General features: G+C 37.8%; 1 protein-coding gene and 2 non-coding genes across 3 annotated transcripts; 1 reads left to right on the top strand and 2 right to left on the bottom strand.

Annotated features, from left to right (window-relative positions):
* Window positions 1-1,528: 1,528 nt before the first annotated feature.
* LOC145167946 (small nucleolar RNA R71) lies at window positions 1,529-1,635 on the bottom strand. Its single transcript, XR_013741545.1, has one exon. It is a non-coding gene; the product is annotated as a small nucleolar RNA R71 (small nucleolar RNA).
* A 1,037-nt stretch (window positions 1,636-2,672) lies between these two features.
* Window positions 2,673-3,380, top strand: LOC145163741 (uncharacterized). The gene has a single exon (XM_079082524.1). The coding sequence runs from the start codon at window positions 2,673-2,675 to the stop codon at window positions 3,378-3,380; it is 708 nt and encodes a 235-aa protein (XP_078938650.1).
* Window positions 3,381-24,099: 20,719 nt separating this feature from the next.
* Window positions 24,100-24,206, bottom strand: LOC145167947 (small nucleolar RNA R71). The gene has a single exon (XR_013741546.1). It is a non-coding gene; the product is annotated as a small nucleolar RNA R71 (small nucleolar RNA).

Genomic DNA, 24,206 nt, shown 5'->3' on the forward strand with positions numbered 1-24,206 from the left:
AGGATTAGCATAGCGAATGTGAATCTAATCACTTGAATCGGTAGCCAATAAAATCTTAATCCATTGCACCATTACCATTAAATCAACCATAGGATCAATTGAGTCGAACCTGAACAGAACCTTTTAGATATTGAATTTAGTTGGTCTTTGCTTGCTTAGTTGTTAGTTATTTTAGTTAAGTTTTAGTTTAAGTTTCTAGTCTTGTAAAACTAGAGAAAACCTTAATTTTATTACTTGTCTTTTAGATAATATTAGTTATTAGTTTAATTTTCCGTTCCCTGAGTTCGATACCCTACTTATTTAGCCATACCACAATTGATAGGTCCACTGCCTCTTGTGTGTTAATTTATAATTAAAAGTAGGTTTAAAACTAGTTGAGTTTACACACATCAAGTTTTTGGCGCCGTTGTCGGGGAACGGTTCAAAAATTAATTCTAATTCCTAGTTTTATCGATCCTCTGTGTGAGATTTATCTTACACAAAGTTATTTCTTAGGTAATTTAGTAATTATGATAGATTTTAATAATTTTCATTTTTTAGAAGCTTAGTAAGTATTTTGCTGTTTTTGCTCTGAACTCGCCGAGTGCAATCGAAGCTACTCGGCGAGTCCATCGCTTTTACACAGTTTCGTTTTTCATTTTATTTTTGTTCCTTTTACGCGTTTTACTTGTTGTGTTTGCAGGCATTACATGACCAGAGGATCCAACACACCCTTGGTTCCTCCACTTGAAGATCCAGAATCCGCTTTGAGGAAAAACAAAGGCAAGGGGGTTGAAAGCTCTAATACACCTAAGAACTCACCCTTGAAGAATATCAGATCTGTCTTTAGCAAGAAGAAGAGTAGTAAATCAGGAGGATCCAGCATTTCCTTGGCAAACGAAGACCCAATTAAGGAGGACATCGAATACGACTCCGAATCCGAAACCGAGGAAGAGAGTGACTTTGAAGGCGAACTAGCTAACCCCATGGCTAACATCGATGAAGTTCCCATGGGGGAATGGAAGAAGAGAATACGTGACGATACCGGGCCGGGACTTGTGCAGCCCGCAATTCCCGCAACTGGTAACTTTGAGCTTAAAGGTCACATACTTGCTCAACTAAAGGAGATTCCCTTTTACGGTTTGAAGGCGAACTAGCTAACCCCATGGCTAACATCGATGAAGTTCCCATGGGGGAATGGAAGAAGAGAATACGTGACGATACCGGGCCGGGACTTGTGCAGCCCGCAATTCCCGCAACTGGTAACTTTGAGCTTAAAGGTCACATACTTGCTCAACTAAAGGAGATTCCCTTCTACGGTAAAGATCACGAAGATGCCTATAAACACTTGGATGAGGTCAACGATGTAGCTGATTATTTTAATGTTCCATATGTGCCTCGCGAGACCCAACTGCTTCGTATGCTTCCCGTCACGTTCAAAGGTGCTGCAAAGGATTGGCTCAAGTCACTCCCTCCCGGATCCATTACTACATGGGCTAAGATGAAGGAAGAATTTATTGACCAGTTTTGCCCACCTTCAAAGATAGCCAAGTTGAAGAAAGCTATTGCCAACTTTGAACAACAAGCTGGAGAGTCCCTTTATGAGGCATGAGAGAGATACAAGGGCCTACTAAGGAATTGCCCACATCACGATCTTAATAGCCAACAAGAAGTCTCCATTTTTTATGATGGGGTAAATGTGACTACAAGGCAGCTTCTTGACTCGCAAGGACCACTCACCAAGAAGCCACCCCCGGTGATCAAGGAATTAATTGAGGAATTCTCTAAACATTCTAGAGAATATCATAACCCATGGAATGAAGTAAGTAGGGGGGGTGGTGAACACTGTAAACGATAGCATGGCGGCAATGATGGCTAAACTAGATAGTTTAGATCGGAGGATGACTAAGATGGATCAAACAATTCATGCTATTCGGGTTTGATGTGAAAATTGTAACGGACCTCATCTTACTAAAGATTGTGATTTGGATGAGAATGGAAACAAGAAAGCTCAAGTATTCTATTCAAGTGGCGATAGATTTGATTATAATTGGCGGAAACCGAAGAAGGAATGGCTCCCGTATGACGAGTACAAAAAGGCAAAGGAGGAGAAATACAAGCAAAAAGAACGGGGTTTCTATCAAAAGGAGGAACCGGTTATGGAAAAGAGAGCTGATTTGGAAGAGATGTTCACAAGGTTTGTAGCTGCGTCAGAGAAGAGACACAATGATACCGACGTTGAATTGAAGGAGCAACGAGTAATGCTTAAAGATCATCAAGCTATGATGAAAGATCAACAAAATTTGCTTAGGAATCAGCAAGCCTCTATTCATAACATTGAAAAGCAGATAGGACAGCTTGCACAACAAATAAATCAAAGAATACTTGGTGAACTTCCGAGCAATACCGAACAAAATCTAAAAATGGCGCATCTAAATGTGATAACCACTAATTCTGACAAAATTTTCACTCCTTTGACCTCTATTCAGAAGAAACCCAGTAAGGTGAAAACAGAAGAGGAAATTGAAAGGAATTCGAGCAAACCCGACTCGACTCGCCGAGTCGGTATAATGGACTCAACGAGTCCGAGAGCTGATAAGAAAAATTGTTCTCTTTTGAAATCTTACAGGCTCCCTTTGCCATTTCCAATCCGAGCCATACCAGACGAGCAGATTCAACAGTATAGAAGATTTATGGAGCAAGTGAGGACCCTCCAAGTGAACATTCTATTTGTTGAAACAATACTTCATACACCCAATTATGCAACTTTGCTTAAGAACCTCTTCACCACTAGACAAAATATGGAAGAAGTTGCTGAAGTATTGCTAAATGAACTGCCAGAAAAGAGGGGTGATCCGGGAAGCATCTCCATACCTTGTCAATTTGGGAACATAATCTCTACTCATGCGTTGACCGATTCTGGTGCAAGCATTAATCTAATGCCATATTATTTCTTCAAGAAGCTAAATTTGTCGGAGCCAAAGCCGATTCGTATGAAGATCCATTTAGCCGATAAGACAATAACAAGTCCAAGAGGAGTGTGCGAAGATCTTCTCATCAAAGTCGATAAATTTGTGTTTCCCGTGGACTTTGTAGTGCTTGACATGGAAGAAGACCCTAGAGTTCCAATCATTCTTGGAAGACCATTTTTAAATACCGCTTGTGCAATAGTCGATGTGTGCGAATCTACACTAACACTAAGGGTAGGGAATGATTCAGAGGTGTTTAAAGCGGAACAAGAGAAAAAGAATGAAGGGATGAAAAACGGGGAAATTTCCTTAGTGGATTTGGATGATGAAGTGTTAGAAAGAGAGCTTGCACTTTTACAAGAAGAAAATCCAAACAAATTTCTATTACCTTCTGAAGGGAATTTCGATAGAAAGGTTGTTAGAGGAAGCTGAGTCAGAAGAAACAACAAAAATTGTGGAAACCTCACAGACTCGCCGAGTCGCATCGACTGACTCGACGAGTCCAATCGAGAACCTCAAGAATCATGAAGATCTTAACTTGCTTCTTACAAGTTCCTTTTCTGATATTGACATGTATACTTCTCCTGATCCTGTGGGAAGTCCAATAGAAGAGGCTGAAATTGTGGAAAACTTTAACTTCCAACACGCACAATTGGCTTACCTTGACACCATGATAAAAGAAGAAGCGATTCAACTTGACGAGAGGGTAAGTTTGGGAGAAAAGGAGAATGAAAGGGGTTGCAATAATGATGTGAATAACTCATCCATTGAGTCACTCATGGCTAATCGAGAGATCGAGTCAAATACAATCAAGAGAACCAAACCTCGAGCCCGAGTGTCTACTAATTATGAAGTATGTGCATTTGAACCACCGGATTATTTAGAAGATAAGGAGGAATCCTTAATATCAAGTGAGGATAAGGTGGCAACTATACGGGAAATCGAGATCGACAAAGAAGGAGTACAAAAGATGGGTCCAAGGAACGGGGTGAAGAAGAAAAAGGTTGGGAAACAGATCAGTTATGCTATACAAGAGGATGCTGCGAGGAAAAGGAGAGAGGAATCGAGACGGGCGTATAAAAGAAAGATACATGCTTACAAGAAAAAGTTTAAACAACAAAAGATTAAGTGTGAATTCCCGATAGAGGAAAACGAAGAAACGTAAAGCGGGAAGGAGTCCAGCTAACGACTCCTCAAAAAGAAGCGCTTAATGGGAGGCAACCCGTCCCTAGAGTTTGCTTTATTTTACTTTTTCTTTAGTTTTATTTTCGTTTTTAGGATTTATTTATTTTCATATTTTAATTGTCCAAAAACATGACTACTTGAGGGTAAGCATGGTCTGAGTGTGGGGTGGGTTTGATATATTTTAAGCAGGAATAAGAATAATATCAAATTTTTAAATATATATATATATATATATATATATATATATATATATATATATATATATATATATATATATATATATATATATATATATATATATAAATTTTTCAAAATTAACGAGTGACTCGGCGAGTTGGGTGACTTACTCGACGAGTTAACTCGAAAGTCGGAATCGCAAAATCGCGACCAGACTCGCCGAGTCGGACCCTGACTCGACGAGTCGGTTTGTTTTTATCGAAATTTTTTTAATTTTTACATATCTGTTAAATTAGGGCTTTTTATCCTAATTGGTAACCATTCTTCACTCACCCAGCCGACACTCGACGTGCGCCTCCCTCTTTCTTCTCCTCTCTTTCTCTCTATTTCTCTATCTAGCAAGAAAGGTACTAAATTTCCTCTCTATTTCTGTCAAAGCTTTGATTTTTAGTAGATTGGAAGTGTTATTTGGTTAGAAAACCCGTGTTTGAAGTTTTAGAATTTCTAGCGTTTCGATTTTGATCCAATTAGGATGTTATGGGTGAAATTTCTTATACTATTATCCTTGAGATACATCCCTGGACAAACCCTTGCAATCTATTTTGATTTTTATGGATGACATTTGACAGACTCGTCAACCGACTCGCGCAGTTCGTACGACTCGTCGAGTCGATCTACGGACTCGGCGAGTCATGTCTGATGCAGTTCATAATTTATTTTCTAATTTTTCTGTTCGTTTCTGGTTGTTTGTGTTACGTATTTTTGCAGGAACATGTCTTCACGGGGTCAGAGTTCAAGAGGAAGCCAAGGGGGTTTCCCTTGGTTAAATTTCCCACAAATCGAGTCCAATTCTACGATGACTAGGTGGAAGAAGAAGCTTGCAGAAATCCGGAAAAAGGAAATTTGTGTCCCCAATGCAATTGATTGGGAATGGCTAGGGAGAGTTCGTTACGAAGAGGGGTTGGCTCCTTATTTAGTCAAGACGTTTGTGCATAATGGGGAGTCCATCACGTGTGATGGATGGAGTCGCATCTTTCGTATCCAAGAGCCGGTCTATCAAGAGTTGTGCTTGGAATTTTTCTCCACAATACATTTCCGGGGTGGGGACGATTATTATAACCCCTGGAATATTACTTTTTGTCTTGGGGGCGAGGTTCGCAATTGTTCTATGGTGGAATTAGCTTGGAGGTTGGGAATTTATGACCAACAAGTGATTCATACGGCTGCATTTGGTACATTTTTGGAGCATTGCCATAAGGTATTCTCGGATGGTGTCACAAGCACAAGTTGGTGGAACACTATTGCCAACAAAGTCTATATTCCCAAATCGGCCCAAGAGGGGAGCATACGATCACCTACGCACCGCCTTCTTCACCGCCTTATTTCAAACACCATTAACCAAAGAAAAGATGATGACAAGGTTTCTAACCTTGATGTCTTTTATCTTTGGAGCATCATTACACCCAACACCTTTTGCAACATTCCATGGTGCGTGGCTTCATAGTTAGCTGAAGGGGCGGTCAAGGACCGAAAAACTTCTAAAATTAATGGTGGCATGTTTGTGACACGTTTAGCCCACTCTTATGGGTTGATGGCTCGTGGTGCTTGGAACTTAATGACAATTGTCCCGACCCCTCCCTTTAATCCTATTCTTTTTCGAAGGGCTAGAATTATTGAGGATTATGGAGGGGGAAATTATACTATTCCACATGATGATTCTGTGATCGGACCCGAGGAGCCGGGCAGGAGAGTTAGGCAAAGACACGGGCCAGCACCTCCCGATCCACCGGTTATTCCGGTGGAAGATGAAATACCCCCGGAATGGTTTAATGTTGAAGGAAGGCAATATCAAGATGATTTGGCAAGAGGAATGAATTTTGCCAACCGGTCCTTCATCCAAATGTTTGATCACTTTAACATCCAACATGTGGACGGAGGCCAATTTCCTTATGTACCAACTTGGGAGGAGAGGATAAGCGCAAGGCAAAGTGGAGCCGGAGGGAGCGGGGCAATGCATGATGATAATGATGAGGAAGAAGATGAAGATTGATTTATGTTTTGTGTTTTGTTGAACAATTTGTTTTGTCTTTGTTTAATTGTTTGTTGGAACTTCTAGTAATTAGGATTTTTAATTTCTCATGGTTTGTTTAGTGTCTTTTCAGAGTTTGAAAATGGGTTGCTTACAAAGAGTCTCACGAGTAATAGGAGTTTCGAGTCTAGGCGGAAGCGAGAGTGAAGTTCAAGTATCGAGTCCGGTCACGAGGAGCGTTCACATGAATCTAATTACTGAAGAGAAATATTAGATTTAATATGATTCTGACGTGGTTAGTTTTTATCAAAAAGACTTGGAGCAGAAAACATAAAAATTTTCACCCAGCGACTGACTCGTCGAGTGCATCTACTAACTCGACGAGTCCAAGCGTAAAAACATGTATTCTACATTTTCACAACTCACTCGGCGAGTCGTATTCCCTACTCGACAAGTGTTTACGAATTTCCAACTTAGCTTCAGGCTTGACAATTATATTCCCACAATAAGTGGTTTTTATCAAGAAGGTTCATTTCTAGAGATTTTCGAGAGTTTTTCCTGCACTTTTGGAGCTGTTACCACACGATATTTGACGCCCAAGGCATGGATGAGCTGTTCTCATGTCTAAGGTCAGCTGAAGATGGAGCTTTCAATGAAGAAGATCAACCTCACAAATACTATCATAGGGGAGTTTGTTCTAATTCCCTCTTTACTTTATTGTTCTTTATCATGCATAATATGCAATGGGGACATTGCATAAGTTAAGTGTGGGGTAGGGGGTTGGTTACATTAGTTAAAATTTGGGTTGGTTACATTAGTTAAAATTTTAGTTAAATTTTGAAAATTTTGAAATTAGAAACTTTGGTAAAAAAAAAGCAATTAGGAATCATGCTAGTGTTATGTTTGATGATTGCATGAAGACCCAAATGTTTAGTCGAGCTTATACACGTTATAATGCATTTGTGGTCTCCCTTATTCTAGTGAAATCATGGGACAAAAACACAACCTTGCTTAGTTTGAGGGATGCAATATGTTTAGCATCGTGTACTTGAAATGTATCCAGGAAAATTATTATCCTTAACCAATAAAGGTTGAAGTTCAGCTCCCCTGCTTAAGCATGTAGGGTCTTGAGTGAAAAAAAAGAAGAAAAAAGTGAGTTACATGTAAAAAAAAGAGAGAGAATTACAAGAAAAGTTGTAAGAATTTTGGAGCAATCAAAGTGAAGATGAAAAGATCAAAATTCTAAAGAAGATCAAAGTTGAAGATACCAAAAATTAAAGAAGTTGGTGAATTCAAAGAAACGAAAGACAAATTATCGAAGAAGTGAAGAATTCTAAATAGCTCCATATTGGTATTGGAAAAATTGTAATTTTCTAGATTATGTGTGCTTGGGTTGCTCAAGAAAAAATACCTTGAGGTTAAAAGATTTTATGCGGATGGATTCGGAGGGATGCATAAAATGAGCATTGTTCGGAAAAAGTGGTGTTTATGAGGATTGTGAGTATTTAGGATTAAGGGGGGTCCTTAGGAAAAATTTTAGACACAAATGCATGCGTTGCGGTCTTGGCATAACGGCTGGGTTCGATTGGGATTGTCATATGTAATGTTAGTACGTTTAAAATTCAGTTTTGCTTGGGTGCAATCAAAAGCCAAGTGTAGGGTATTTTGATATGTGCATGTTTAGCCCTATATTTAGTATAAAGTTTTATCATTTATTAGCTAATTAATTGCATATTATGGACAAAAGGTACTTAATTATGTTTGAATTATATTTTCAGTCCAAAAGAAGTACTCGGAAGCAAAAGGAAGCAGGAGTAGCTATCGGGAAGCTTTGGAGTGAACAAAAGAAGAAAGGATCAAAAAGCACAAAGGACTCGGCGAGTAGGGACGTCTACTCGAAGAGTTCCCACGAAGATTCGCGAAACAGGGGAGTCCTTGACTTGCCGTACACGGGAATTTAATGAGGGACTCGTCGAGTCGGTTGTGGACTCGACGAGTCGAGACGAATCTATAAAAGAAATCCTCCAGATCGATAGACGGGACTTCTGAGAACCCTAGGAGGAGGAGCTGCGATTCAAAACGAAGAGAGACATCTGGAAGAGTGAAGATTCAACCAAATTCAAGTTTTGAAGGATAACTAAGGCATACTTTGATTTCTCTTAACTAGATCTAGTACTTAAACCATGTTTATGTTATTGAATTTCGTTTTTGAGTTTTCTACTGCCTTAATTATGAGCTAAACTTGCTAGCTTCTGTTTGGGTAAGACAATTTTGAGACTATGATTTGATTAATGGTAGGATTAACTTTTAATTGGTGATTTTGTTGAATTAAGCTTGTTAGAGATCCTTATGCATTAACCATAACTATTTTCTGTTAATATTAAGACAATTAGGCTGCATGAACATCTGTTGATTGTTTACCTCATGTGGTTTATGTGAACACTTAATTATGTGCTTAGGATTAGTGAATATGAAACTAGGATTAATTAGAGAATGGGTAAGTTAATGTGTGAGCTTGTTTGATAAACCAACAACAAGAGGTTAATTGAATTGACAAATTGATTAACCATTACAAGTCTTATTCAACCCGAATAGATAACCTAGGGAATTAATTAATTTAGACAACTGACCACTGCTTGAATTAGTTTATTTTCTAAGGATTAGCATAGCGAATGTGAATCTAATCACTTGAATCGGTAGCCAATAAAAGGTTAATCCATTGCACCATTACCATTAAATCAACCATAGGATCAATTAAGTCGAACCTGAACAGAAGTCCTTTTAGATATTGAATTTAGTTGGTCTTTGCTTGCTTAGTTGTTAGTTATTTTAGTTAAGTTTTAGTTTAAGTTTCTAGTCTTGTAAAACTAGAGAAAACCTTAATTTTATTACTTGTCTTTTAGATAATATTAGTTATTAGTTTTAATTTTCCGTTCCCTGAGTTCGATACCCTACTTATTTAGCCATACCACAATTGATAGGTCCACTGCCTCTTGTGTGTTAATTTATAATTAAAAGTAGTTTAAAACTAGTTGAGTTTACACACATCAAAAATAATTTTTACAAAAAGAATTTTGAAAAGAGAAAAGAACTTTGAAAAGAGAAAAAGGGTGTGGTGCATGCAATCAGCCGAGCTCAAGTAAGTACTCCCAAATTACCCATACAAGTTTATGATATGATATGTTTATGAGAACTGCATGCTAGATTAGGACTAAGGATCTAGGAAGGATGCCTTATGTGCCTATTATATGTGTATCATCTTTATGAGAATTGCATGATAGATTAGGACTAAGGATCTAGGAAGGATGTATTATGTGCCTGTTATATGTATCTCAGCTTTATGAACCGCATGCTAGTACATATTAGTCAGTGATGGCCTGAATGAGATATACTTGATTATGTTTACTCGATGCTCGAATGCTGCTTGCTTTGTGATTTTAGGAGTGCTAGTTATCTTTTACTAACTAGTTAATGAATATGTTAAGTTACATATTGCGAGGACTACATAATTTTAGAAGGTTAGGTCTAGCTCTATTGCGCAACTCTTGTTTGAGTCCAACCGTTGTAGGGTAGGATCTCTCATTCGAAGAATTATCTAGTCTTAGTGATATGTAATAGTGTTCACGAGCTAGTTAAGGGGAGATAGCATGGACTTCTTATGCAGCTGATAGCGGAGAGTGGGTTGGTGATTACCCTAAGGCAAGCCTAGGATGAGTTTAGCATGAGATCAGCAGTAGTAGCAGAATGGACTTGGTGGAGTCGAGGTAGTTCTTGAGGAAAGTACAGATAGATGTGGAAGGTAGTATGGGCTCGTACTACTGAAAGCAGAGGATCCGTAATCGAATCAAGGAAGGATGAGATGAACCCAGGAAACTTGTAGAATGTAAGATCCCTCGAGTTATGATGAGTATACTGATGTTTGTTATGGTGTATTTTCAGTATGGTGACGCTACACACTAGAACAGTTAACACTTCAGTTACTGGTGAGGGATCAGGCTCAGGCTCTGGAGTCGGGCAGCTGGATGCGCAGACGAGGGAGTTCATCTTTTCTGAACTCACACACATCATTCTAGACCAGACTCCTGTGATCTTTGGTTCGGTCAAGGAGGGTATTTTGGAGCTTCTTGATGAGAAGTTGAGCGCCTTCAGCACTGAGGTGGCGGCCATGATGGGGTCGTGCACACTGAATTTCAGGGAGTTCAGGGCTTGTGGAGCTCCCGATTATCATGGGGCTCGGGACCCCATTGCTAGCAGCATATGGTTGGATGATGTCGCCAACGCGTTCTGTACGAGCAGATGTCCTGAGGGGCACAAGGTCCGACTTGCATCCTGTCTTCTGAAGGACATGGCATGTGATTTATGGGAGGAGGTCGGACGAGCCATTGTGGATGATACAGTTCTAGATGCTATAACCTGGAGTGATTTCTCGGCCAGGTTCAGGGCCGAGTTTGCACCTATGATTGAGGTGCAACAGCTTGCGAGAGAGTTCCAGGATCTTAAGCAGATTACAGAGACAACGGCGGAGATCACCACCAAGTTTAGGGAGAGAGCCCTTCTCATTCCACAGTACGTGGCGGACGAGAAGATGAAAAAAGGCCGGATATCATGAGATGTTGCGAAGTGTTATCCGCCAGTGTGTGGGCCGCTCCAACTGCAAGATGGTGGAGGACATGATTGCCAGGGATTGAGAGAGGGAGTTGGATTTGGAGATGGAGAGGAAGAGGAAACCAGATGGGGTTCAGACAGGAAGTTCGGGCAAGAAGCCCAAGTTATCAGACCACAGATCGAGGAGCCAGCAGGGCCACAACCGGTGTGGCAAGTGCGACTAGATGCACGAGGGGGCGTGCAGAGCGGGGAGTTCGGGCTGCTTCAAGTGCGTTCGAACTGGTCACATGAGTAGGGATTGTACAACTACCACCACCACAATAGCAGTATCAGATCTGATTTGCTTTCAGTGCAATCAGAGGGACCATAAGAAGGCCCAGTGTCTGAGTTTAGCAGCGGCAGGATTACAGATGGCCGTCAGGGCCGGGCAGAGGTGTGACAACCCAAAATTTTTTGCCTTGTAAGTACAGCCAATCCATCGGGAGTCAGACTCATTTCTGCTATCTTTTAGCATTGTTTCGGGTCTGTTAGAGTGTTCTAAGCCTAGTACACTTAAGGATTTGGTGTAGGGCTATGTTAACTTTAGTTCTTTGCGTTACAATCGAGCCATACACTCCATCAAGAGGAGTGTACGGCCGTACACATGGGTGTACGGCCATACACCCATGGTAGCCGTGAACTCTCCCCCATATATAAGCCACCCCTTCACTTTTATTCATTTCTTCAACTTCCAAGTTAAGAACTCAAGTTCTCTCTCAACTATCATCAAGCTTTTTCACCTAGATCTTCAAGGAAAGTAAGCATTCTTCCATTGTCAGTTGATTCATTCCATTATTTAGTAAGAATCCATGATTTCATCCATGAAACATCTTCAAAACTCAAGAACATCAAGAGTGTACAGCCGTATACTCTATCTATGGTCGTACACCCTTGTTAAGTCCATAATCTAAGGATTAAAACACTTGCTAGTCACTTGGTACCCCTTAGAACTCTAGAAACCTTGAACCGCTTTGACTTAAGACCCAAAAATGCATCTATCTTGGGGAGTGTACGGCCGTACACACTTGGTGTGGCCGTACACACCTCAAAACCCTCCAAAATGAAAGCCTTGGTCATCCTTTGGTTGTGCATTTGTCACACTAGCTTCCCCATGGATCAAACACCCTTCCTTGTGCATGTTTTCCATGAGTGTACAGCCGTACACTCCATGGCCGTACACACCTTGGCCGTACACTCCATGTTGTGGCCTTAAACCCCCTTTGATCAATCACATGTGATTCTACACTTCATTTCAAGTGTTTCCTAGTCCCTAAGGTTGTTTTCTTGCATGTTAGTTGTGTAAAACATTAATTACATGCCTATATATGCCATTATATATCATTTAGGATTCTTTTGTGTCTCAGAAATTCATTCGTGGAACTCCTCATCCTTACGCGAAGGTGTAAGGGTCGAATTGTTGTAATTAGTCGAAGTATGTTTTGGACTCTTCGAATATTTTGTAATGTATTTTACTAGGGCGCTTTTATTCAAAGCTTTAGAGTCAATGCCTTAGTATATTTTTTGTATGCTTTCAGTTCCCTATAAATAGGGTTATTTACTGGAGTTAGATAAGAACTTTTACAGACTTGTCTACTATTCTCTGTAAAGAATTCGAAAGCATAATAGAGCATAACAAGATCATATTTACATCGTGTGTTCAAATATCATATTCTTACTTGAATTCATACTCTGATTAATTCATTACTCGATTCATTGGTTCATCAATTGGTATCAGAGCAGGAATCATATCTCTGATCTGATTTTCACGCTGTTCAAAAAGTTTTTGAATCAACTTTTTGATTCAAAAGTTTCCGCACTTTTTGAAAGTGAAAAATTGTCTAGATCTTAGTCTGTGATTCGATTCTGCATTTGAATTGTTGAATCGAGTGTTATTCTCATCAATTCGATTTGATTCATCTAGTTTGTTTTCAAATTCTCAAATCTTTTCAAACTTCTCAAAATCTTTTTCCGTACAACAATGGCGAGTTTCAGTCTCAATTCGATGACCTCGTTTTCTCATCTGCTAGGTTCATCAACCAAAATTCCAATGCTAATCCCTGAATACTATGATCAATGGGCTGATCGTATGCAGGATTATCTCAATGGTCTGGATGAAGAATTATGGTCATGTATCACTGGAAATGTCAATGTTCCAGTGAATGTTCAACCAATTGGATCATCTTCTACAAATTCTGGAGTTGATAATCAAACTGATCATCTGAAGAAACTGGAGAAGAGGTGTATGAGGGAACTGCAAGGTGCATTACCTCCAGTTCTGTACAATTACGTTAGGAGTTGTACAACTGCAAAGGAAGTCTGGAACAATCTGAAAGATAAATTTCAAGGAAGTGAGAAGACAAAAATCAATTCAGTTAAACAGTGTTTGGTTGAGTTGAAAGATTTCAAACAAAAAGAAGGAGAAACAATTGAAGTTTACTATGATCGTCTGAACGAGTTAATCTATCGGTGCAATCGCTATGGAATTACCAGAACTTCAATGGAATTCAATCTCATCTTTGTAATGGGGCTTCGAAAAGAATGGAGAAGTGTGAGTATGATGGTGAAGAATCAGCAAAGTTTTGATACATCAACTCTCAATGATTTGTACAATCAATTGAAAACACACGAAAGTGAGGTAAATGAAATTGCTGAGGAATCGAAGTTGAATTTGGGAGGTCCATTAGCTCTTGTATCAAAGATTTCTAAGAAAGAAGCTGAAAATGGTGATTCTGAGGAAGAAGAAGGATTCATCATGAATTCGGATGATGAAGCAATAGCATTTTACTCGAATAATCGTGTCAAGAAATATTTCAAAAAGCCGTTCAATTCGAAGACTAAGCTTGCTGAGGTGAAAGGAAATTCTGTGAGTAAAAATGTTGTTGAGGAGAAAAATAAAGTTGAGAAGCAAGATTCGAAGATAGCTGATGGAAAGGGTGAGAAGAAGCTGAAAGGTGATGCAGGAATAGATTGTCATTATTGCAACGGTGCGAATCATCTTGCAAATGACTGTATGCTTCGAAAGAAGGATGAGAGGAAGAATAAAGTCAAAGATGAGGCATACTATGCAGAAAAGCTTGAGGTGGTTCGTGCTAAAGCAAAGAATTTGTCATTGGTTGCAAAGGGTGAGCATGAGGATGAAGATGGAACTTATCAAATCTGGTCATCCGGGTCAGACGATGAGGAAATGAGGAATCCAACGCATGGGGCGTTGTATGCGAAAACGGAGGAGGACTCAGATGATGAGGAATTCGAAGTGAGGGGACGATGCTTCGTATCCAAACAAGCTGAAAAATCTCCAATGACAATAAAGGTACGTAAAATTCTCGAATCTTTTAATATTCCTACACATGCTTATGATTCTGAACTAATTTCTTTTGATGAGACGGTTACTTATTTTGATTCAATTGTTGTGTCTGCTAGCAATGAGGCCAACAAGTTGTCAATGGAGTTGTTAGAGGTCAAAAAGATATTAGACATGAAAATAAGCAAAATTGAATGTTTGGAATTACAAATGACAAATATAATGTGTGATAGGGATAGGTTATCGAGTGATGTTAAACTTTTGCTAGCACAAACAAACATCTATTGTAATTCTGCTAAACGACTTTATAGCAAATTAACTGATTTACATCATTCATGTGATATAAGTAAAGAACAACATAGAAAATTACTACCTTTCCTAGCATTCTAAAGAGCCAAGGTAGATAATATTTCGTATGATTGTGAGCAAATAATAGCTGATTTTGACAGAGTCCCTGATGATAGATATAAATATGAAATTGTCAAAATTGATGAATGTCTTGATGCGAATGAATTAGTTAACATAGTGCATGATACTTTGACTAAATCTGAACAAATTCAAATTTTGAAAAAGACTGAGAATTCAACATCTGATTCTCAATCTAATTTTGCTGATATTGAAAATAATTCTGACAATATTAGTGAAATTAGTGAACTTGAAGATGTTGATTGTTCTCAGTTGTCTGTTGTTAATGTTGCTTCAACATCAAAAGGAAAAGAAAAAGTTAAGGATTTGATGGTTAAAAATGAAACTGATATACCCTCAACTTCGAAAGTTTATGATATGAACTTCGTGGATCTCAAAGACAGCCAAACTGATGATAGTGATGATGAAGATGAAGTGAACATTTCGAAGGAAAAGAAATCTTCAAAGGAAGAAGAAAGTCCTCGAATTGTGGTTGATCAGGTGTATGGTGATACACAAAAGTTCGAAAAAGTGATGAATGAAAAAGGTGAACACTATCTTGAAACTAATTCAGTGGTTTATCCAAATTTCAAATGTACAGATAATGTCATTTTTCCAAATCAAGTTTTCGTAACTACTGGAAATGTTGAGAAAATCAAACCAGAATTAAAGAAGTTAGTTGAAGAGGATAATTCAAAAATAACTGATGAAGGTTTTTTCGCAAATCAAAGCACAGTTGAAAACAACTTAACAAAGAATTCATATGTTTTCCAACGTCAAGAACCACAAATAAAATGGGTTGAAAAATCAGAAATTGAAAAAGAGAATTCAAAACAAGTTGAAAAGGAATGTGAAAAAGTTGTCAAATTAAACTCCAAGGAATTCAAAGATCAAATTGACAAATTTTCGAAGGAAAACAACATTTCAAAAAGATAAGCAAGAAAGAAAATATTTTGGCAAAATGTTGAGTCTCAAAAGATGTCTGAATCACAATCACCCAAAAATGTTTTCAAAGCTACAAATTCATCTTTTTAAACAAAACCTCAACATTCATCTCAATCAAATCATTCAAAGTCTGAAGTGAATAAACAACCAAGGTTTTCGAAAGTTTCAAAAACTAATATTCCAAGAAAATTTTCAAATAACTCAAAACCAAATCAAAAATTCTTTCAACGTCAACATTTTAAATCAACAGTTGATACATCATATGCTAAATCTTTTATAACAAAACCAAAAGTTGATTTTGTTCCTATAAAGCCAAATTTTCCAAATCAAACGAAGAAAGAAACTATGAAAACTTCACGAGAAAAAGGAATAACGTCAAGGAAGAACATCGATCATTGGCTTGAAGGAAAAGGAAAGATGTATCAGTCAAATACATTTTCAAAGGAGCAAATTCACGAAGCATATGAAAAGCATATGAATAATTCATCAAATGGCAGTTCATCGTCTAAGGATTCGAACATATCAGTCAAAGCATGGAAACCAGTTATAAAAGCAAAGAATGTTCATTCACAAACTCAGAATTCGAAGGGTAATGTCAGTGAACATTCGAAACCATTAAAAACTTATGTTTCGGTTCCTTTAAATGAAGAAGTGAACTTAATTGATAGTCTCAAAACAAAAGTTTGTGATTGGGTTAAAAGTTCTTCATTACATTCGAAATTGAAATCTAATTTCCAAGGACCCAAAAAGCCTTGGGTACCTAAATTTTTCCATTGAATGTAGGTACTATGTGATGAGCAATATGATAACAAGTGGTACATCGATAGTGGTTGCTCTCGTCACATGACTGGGAAGAAGGAGAATTTACGTGATTTTCGAAGTCTCAAAAGTGTTGGAGTAGTGAAGTTTGGGAACAATCAAAAATGTCAAGTCAAAGGATATGGGAAGATCACAAATGGTCAATTCACAGTGAATCGGGTGGCATATGTTGAAGGCCTTCAACATAACTTGATAAGTGTTTCTCAACTTGTTGTGGGCACTGGCAATCAAGTTCTTTTTAACGAAGAAGGAAGTATTATTTCGAATGTCACAACAAAAGAGGTGTTACTGAAATCCAAAAGGAAAGGTGACATGTTCACTTTGGACATCAATCCGATAGTAGGGAAACCTGCTATATGTCTTCTTTCGAAGGCAACATCAGACTTAAGTTGGCTTTGGCATCGAAGACTTTCTCATCTCAATTTTTGAAACATCAATAAACTTGTGGTACAAGATTTGGTAAGAGGTTTACCTATACTTAAATTTGACAATGCTTCTTTATGTGCAGCTTGTGAAGTTGGCAAGAAACATAAACAAGGTCATCCAATTACGATTGATTCGAAAATAGTTGCACCTCTGGAGCTCTTACATATTGATTTGTGTGGTCCTTCGACTGTTTCAACTCTCAACAAGAAACAATACATTTTAGTGATTGTTGATGATTTTTCCAGATTTACGTGGGTTTATTTTCTCAGGCTTAAATCTGAAGTTGCACAAATCATGATTGACTTTATCAAAAAGATGGAAACAACATTGAAGAAGATTGTTCGAAAAATTAAGAGTGATCATGGAACTGAATTTAAGAACAATGTTCTTGATTCATTTTTGGTGGACAAAGGGATTTCGCATAATTTTTCATCTCCATACACACCACAACAAAATGGTGTTGTTGAACGAAGAAATAGGTCTCTATGCGAAGCGGCAAGGACTATGTTGGCATATGCGAATCTTCCACAATATCTTTGGGCTGAAGCAGTATCAACCGCATGTTTCACTCAAAAGAGATCATTCATTCATCGCCGTTTTAACATTACTCCATATGAAATTATCAGCAATCGAAAACCTAATGTCAAATTTTTCCATGTTTTCGGATGCAGGTGCTTCATTATGAATCTCAAGGATAATCTTATGAAATTTCAAGCAAAAGCAGATGAAGGGATTTTCTTGGGATATTCGCATAATTCAGTTGCATATCGTGCGTTGAATAAAAGAACACAAAAAGTTGAAGAAACTTTTAATCTTACATTTGATGATTACTACATTAAACAAACAACAACTCAGTTTGAAAATCATCCAATTCTGAAAAAACATACAAGATGAATCTGAATCCTCACAAACATTAGATATTGATTATGATTTAATTTTTGGAATTTCAGATCATGCTGTTGATGCTGAAATCAATGCAAGTGATAATCATATCTCTGAACTAACAAAGCTTAATGATGCTTCAACATCAAATTCTCCAGAAAATGGCGAAACTATGCAAAACAATCCAGTGGAGGGGGAGCACTTGGATTCGAATACATTAGATGACGAACAACATTCTTTCGAGGGGGAAAAAGAAAGGATGAATGATGATGTTGAGGGGGAGCATAATGTTGAGGGGGAGCATTCAGAAAATATTGAAGATAATAATGATTTTGATGATGCTTGTTCGATTGTAGGATCAGAAAACGATGACATATACGAAGATGCACCTTTGGAATTTGATCCAGCATATCCGCCAATGGAAAAGTGGACAAAAGATCATCCGAAGGATCAAGTAATTGGGAATCCACAAGAGGGAGTTTTAACAAGAGCTCAAATTCGTGAAAAGAATGAGGTATTGAATACTCATCAATAATTTTGCATGTTCAATGTTTTCATTTCTAAGATTGAACCAAAAACAGTTAAGATTGCAGTAGAACACTCAGATTGGGTTGTTGCAATGCAATCTGAATTGTCTGAATTTGAACGAAACAAGGTTTGGAGGTTAATTCCTAAACCTGAAAATGTTTCGATTGTCGGGTTAAAATGGATTTTCAAAAATAAAACCGACAAAGATGGAAATATTGTTCGAAACAAAGCCAGACTTGTTGTTAAAGGATATTCACAACAAGAAGGAATCGACTATGAAGAAACTTTTGCCCCTGTCGCAAGACTCGAGGCGGTTCGTATATTTCTGGCTTATGCAGCTCACAAAGATTTTGATGTTTATCAAATGGACGTGAAATTTGCATTTCTAAATGGAGAGCTTGAAGAAACTGTTTACGTGGAACAACCCCCAGGTTTTATTAACGAAGAATTTCCAAATCATGTTTATATTTTAGATAAGGCAGTTTATGGTTTGAAACAAGCACCACGAGCATGGTATGCAACTCTTACCTCATTTTTGAAACAATCTAAATTTAAACAAGGATCAGTTGATCCCACATTATTTCGAAAGAAAGTGGGGAATCATCTAATGCTTGTTCAAATTTATGTTGATGATATTATTTTTGGCTCGACTGACCCTGCTTTGTCTAGAGAATTCGAAGATTTGATGAAAAGTAAGATCGAAATGAGCATGATGGGAAAAATCAATAATTTTCTTGGTTTGAATATTCGTCAAAACAGAAAAGGAATTTTTATTAATCAAGAAAAATATACGAAGAATCTGTTGGAAAAGTTTGGATTGACGAATAGCACGAAGTTACGAGTTCCAATGGCAACGGGCATAAAGCTTACATCTTCGTTAGATAAACCTGCCGTTGACATAACTTTATATAGGAGCATGATTGGTTCATTACTTTATCTTACAGCTAGTAGATCTGGTGTTGTTAAAGGTCTCTCCCTGGAAAGGGGTGATTCGTTTTGGGAAACGGGGAAAACTAAACCCACAGTACATTGGGCTATTAGAGATTCTTGCCCGAATTGGTCCAGTGGCCTATAGGCTGCAGCTTCCTGTTGAGCTCAGCAGTGTACACCCCGTGTTCCATGTTTCCAATTTGAAGAAGTGCTTATCCGACGAAACTCTTGTCATCCCATTGGAAGAAATCGAAATCAACGAGAATCTCCTGTTCATCGAGGAACCAGTTGAAATCATGGACAGGGAAGTGAAGCGTACTAAGCAAAGTCGCATTCCGATTGTGAAAGTTCGGTGGAACGCAAAACGTGGACCAGAATTCACATGGGAACGCGAAGACCAGATGAAGCAAAAGTACCCTCACCTGTTATCGCATTCTCAAATCTAGCTTCAAAAAGAATTTCAGGACGAAATTCCCTCTAACGAGGGGATGATGCAGTATTGTAAATATCGGCCTAGGTGGCCGCCTAGGCGGCGCCTAGGCGCTAGGCGGTCTGCAACTGATTACGATTAGGGTGCTTGGCGGAAATTGGTCAATATCGGTCAAACTCAGGTAGGCGGTCCTTGGCGGGAAGATTTTAAAAAAATCAAATTTTCAAAATTTCAAATATTACACCAAAATTTACAAAACTTCAAAATTTTAAATATTTAAATATTCAAATTTTCAAATATTATACCAAATATTTCAAAATTTCAAAATTTTAAAATTTTAAAATTTCAAATAATATTTTTTTCTTAGGATATATTAAGTTTTAAAAAAGTTTTATTAGTAATTTATGGTCCCCGATTAATCCTCCGATTAATCCCCACCAAACCGATTAATCGCTTGACCCAGTCGACCGCCGAGCTACCGCCGAGCGATTTTTACAACCTTGGGATAATGTTACAACTAGGAATTCTAATGCTTTTGTAAACATTAACAATGATAACATTTGTGACTAAAACTTGAAAGTATGCATGATGTTTATTCAATAACACCAAAGTGCCATCAATCACCCTATGCAAACACTTCAAATAGTCAACAAAAGATTGGAAACCCTAAAAATCCCGGTTTAAGTCCATTATGGACTAGGATTTCCTTATTGGGCCTAATGGACCAATAAGCTTCCAATTTGACTATTTTGGGCTTAGGACCCTTAAATGGGCCCTAATTGGACCCACTTTCAAGAAACTTAACATTTTGGGCCATAATGGATCCAAAATGAATTGGTTTACCTTAATGAGCCTTATTGGGCCATAATTGATTCAATTAGCTTTCATGGACCATAAATCCATTCTTTTATACAAAATTGGGCCGTGAACACCCCTAAAAGCCCAATGGGCCGAAAATACCAAGTTGGGCCTTATAATTTCGAACTAAGGGAATTAATGGCCCAACACTATGCAACTCTTCCTTCTAGCCCAAGTTCTCGGCCCAAAAAAACAAAAAAAAAGAGAGATTAAGAGTGTTGACTTTTGTGTTGCCACCTCATTTTTATTTGGTGGATAACTAGACACATTACACTCCAAACATCCAAGTCCTCTCATGTTCCCATGCAAACTCATCTCTCTCTTTCTTTTTCTCTTCTCGGCGGAATGCAACACACACACATATCTTCAAACTTCCTTCAAACTCTCTCAAGCTCTCAAGAACAACTCCTCCTTCACTTCCTCAAAATTTCGAGATTTAGGGTGTTTCCAAGGGGATTTTTCACCACAATCACTATTATTGGTAAGTTATTATAAAAAACAAACATCTTCTTTCATTTTAACACCAAGAACTCCTTCTTACATAGTTTTATTCCATGACCACACCTTAGAAGCTCCATAAGCTTGAGATCCACATCAAGGTGTTGCTAGAACCAAAAATCTTCTTCATATCTTCTTAAACACCGAAACAACAAAGCAAAGGTGAGTTCATACCCCCTTATTTTCGATTTTTACTTGTTTTTGGGGGGAGAATACAAGTACTATGTGTTGATCTATGTGTGTATGCTTGTTATATGTGATTTCTTTGGTTTATGTTGTGAAAATATGATGTTATTTGCTAAATCTTGAAATGTATGGCTAAAGTGTGAAGAATACATAAACAAAGTACATAATAAACAATTTACTTCAAAGATCTAAGGATCTTTAGGCTTAAGAAGTGAAAATAAAGTCAAAGTCCTTTTAAGTGTCATTTTTGCAAGAATAATCAAAGTTTGGGTAAAATATGTAATTTTCGGTTTTATAAGGACAAAATGGTATTATTTACATAGAAATCTAACTTTTATGAAAATAACACTTTTCTAGGGGTCAAAAACATAAATTTTAGCTTATTGGGCTTTAATTTGGGCCTCCCGAGTTTTGGGCCCAAAGTTGCGAAAAAATGAAATGTTGAGGGGCTGAATTGGAAAACTTAACAAACTATGAGTCTAAAACATGAATAAACTGTTTTTATGGGCTGAAAATGACTTGATGCAAAAATTGGACTAAAAATGCAAAGTTTTTGATCTTGGGGTCAAAATTGTAAAACTTATGAAATTTGAGCCAAAAGTGTAAACTTTTTACAATTAAGGGCTGGAAATGACAAATACAATATTTTTGGGCTGAAATTATTATTTAACTAAAGTTTGGGTCTAAAATGTCAAGAAAAACGGTTCAAGGACCAAAAATGTCAATTTTTATAAAAGGGGACTAAAAGTGCCATTTTTATAGATTAAGGGGCTGAAATGGTCAAACTAAATGTTTTTGGGCCAAGTAGACAAATATTAAATTATTGGGCTAAAAATATTAAGTTATAACGCATGGTTTTAAATATATATATATATATATATATATATATATATATATATATATATATATATATATATATATATATATACGTATAACCAAGCTTCGTTATAAATCAAACGCTAAACTTGCTAGCTTCTGTTTGGGTAAGACAATTTTGAGACTATGATTTGATTAATGGTAGGATTAACTTTTAGTTGGTGATTTTGTTGAATTAAGCTTGTTAGAGATCCTTATGCATTAACCATAACTATTTTCCGTTAATAGGAAGACAATTTAGGCTGCATGAACATCTGTTGATTGTTTACCTCATGTGGTTTATGTGAACACTTAATTATGTGCTTAGGATTAGTGAATATGAAACTAGGATTAATTAGAGAATGGGTAAGTTAATGTGTGAGCTTGTTTGATAAACCAACAACAAGAGGTTAATTGAATTGACAAATTGATTAACCATTACAAGTCTTATTCAACCCGAATAGATAACCTAGGGAATTAATTAATTTAGACAACTGGCCACTGCTTGAATTAGTTTATTTTCTAAGGATTAGCATAGCGAATGTGAATCTAATCACTTGAATCGGTAGCCAATAAAATCTTAATCCATTGCACCATTACCATTAAAGCAACCATAGGATCAATTGAGTCGAACCTGAACAGAACCTTTTAGATATTGAATTTAGTTGGTCTTTGCTTGCTTAGTTGTTAGTTATTTTAGTTAAGTTTTAGTTTAAGTTTCTAGTCTTGTAAAACTAGAGAAAACCTTAATTTTATTACTTGTCTTTTAGATAATATTAGTTATTAGTTTAATTTTCCGTTCCCTGAGTTCGATACCCTACTTATTTAGCCATACCACAATTGATAGGTCCACTGCCTCTTGTGTGTTAATTTATAATTAAAAGTAGGTTTAAAACTAGTTGAGTTTACACACATCAAGTTTTTGGCGCCGTTGTCGGGGAACGGTTCAAAAATTAATTCTAATTCCTAGTTTTATCGATCCTCTGTGTGAGATTTATCTTACACAAAGTTATTTCTTAGGTAATTTAGTAATTATGATAGATTTTAATAATTTTCATTTTTTAGAAGCTTAGTAAGTATTTTGCTGTTTTTGCTCTGAACTCGCCGAGTGCAATCGAAGCTACTCGGCGAGTCCATCGCTTTTACACAGTTTCGTTTTTCATTTTATTTTTGTTCCTTTTACGCGTTTTACTTGTTGTGTTTGCAGGCATTACATGACCAGAGGATCCAACACACCCTTGGTTCCTCCACTTGAAGATCCAGAATCCGCTTTGAGGAAAAACAAAGGCAAGGGGGTTGAAAGCTCTAATACACCTAAGAACTCACCCTTGAAGAATATCAGATCTGTCTTTAGCAAGAAGAAGAGTAGTAAATCAGGAGGATCCAGCATTTCCTTGGCAAACGAAGACCCAATTAAGGAGGACATCGAATACGACTCCGAATCCGAAACCGAGGAAGAGAGTGACTTTGAAGGCGAACTAGCTAACCCCATGGCTAACATCGATGAAGTTCCCATGGGGGAATGGAAGAAGAGAATACGTGACGATACCGGGCCGGGACTTGTGCAGCCCGCAATTCCCGCAACTGGTAACTTTGAGCTTAAAGGTCACATACTTGCTCAACTAAAGGAGATTCCCTTCTACGGTTTGAAGGCGAACTAGCTAACCCCATGGCTAACATCGATGAAGTTCCCATGGGGGAATGGAAGAAGAGAATACGTGACGATACCGGGCCGGGACTTGTGCAGCCCGCAATTCCCGCAACTGGTAACTTTGAGCTTAAAGGTCACATACTTGCTCAACTAAAGGAGATTCCGTTCTACGGTAAAGATCACGAAGATGCCTATAAACACTTGGATGAGGTCAACGATGTAGCTGATTATTTTAATGTTCCAAATGTGCCTCGCGAGACCCAACTGCTTCGTATGCTTCCCGTCACGTTCAAAGGTGCTGCAAAGGATTGGCTCAAGTCACTCCCTCCCGGATCCATTACTACATGGGCTAAGATGAAGGAAGAATTTATTGACCAGTTTTGCCCACCTTCAAAGATAGCCAAGTTGAAGAAAGCTATTGCCAACTTTGAACAACAAGCTGGAGAGTCCCTTTATGAGGCATGAGAGAGATACAAGGGCCTACTAAGGAATTGCCCACATCACGATCT

This window comes from Lactuca virosa, chromosome 3, assembly GCF_052849685.1.
Source record: "Lactuca virosa cultivar CGN04683 chromosome 3, Lactuca_virosa_CGN04683_v6, whole genome shotgun sequence".
NCBI classification, from domain to species: domain Eukaryota; kingdom Viridiplantae; phylum Streptophyta; class Magnoliopsida; order Asterales; family Asteraceae; genus Lactuca; species Lactuca virosa.

What these genes read in the sequence shown, in the direction of transcription:
- LOC145163741 (XM_079082524.1), top strand. Translation starts at nt 2,673, where the DNA reads ATGGAGCAAGTGAGGACCCTCCAAGTGAACATTCTATTTGTTGAAACA.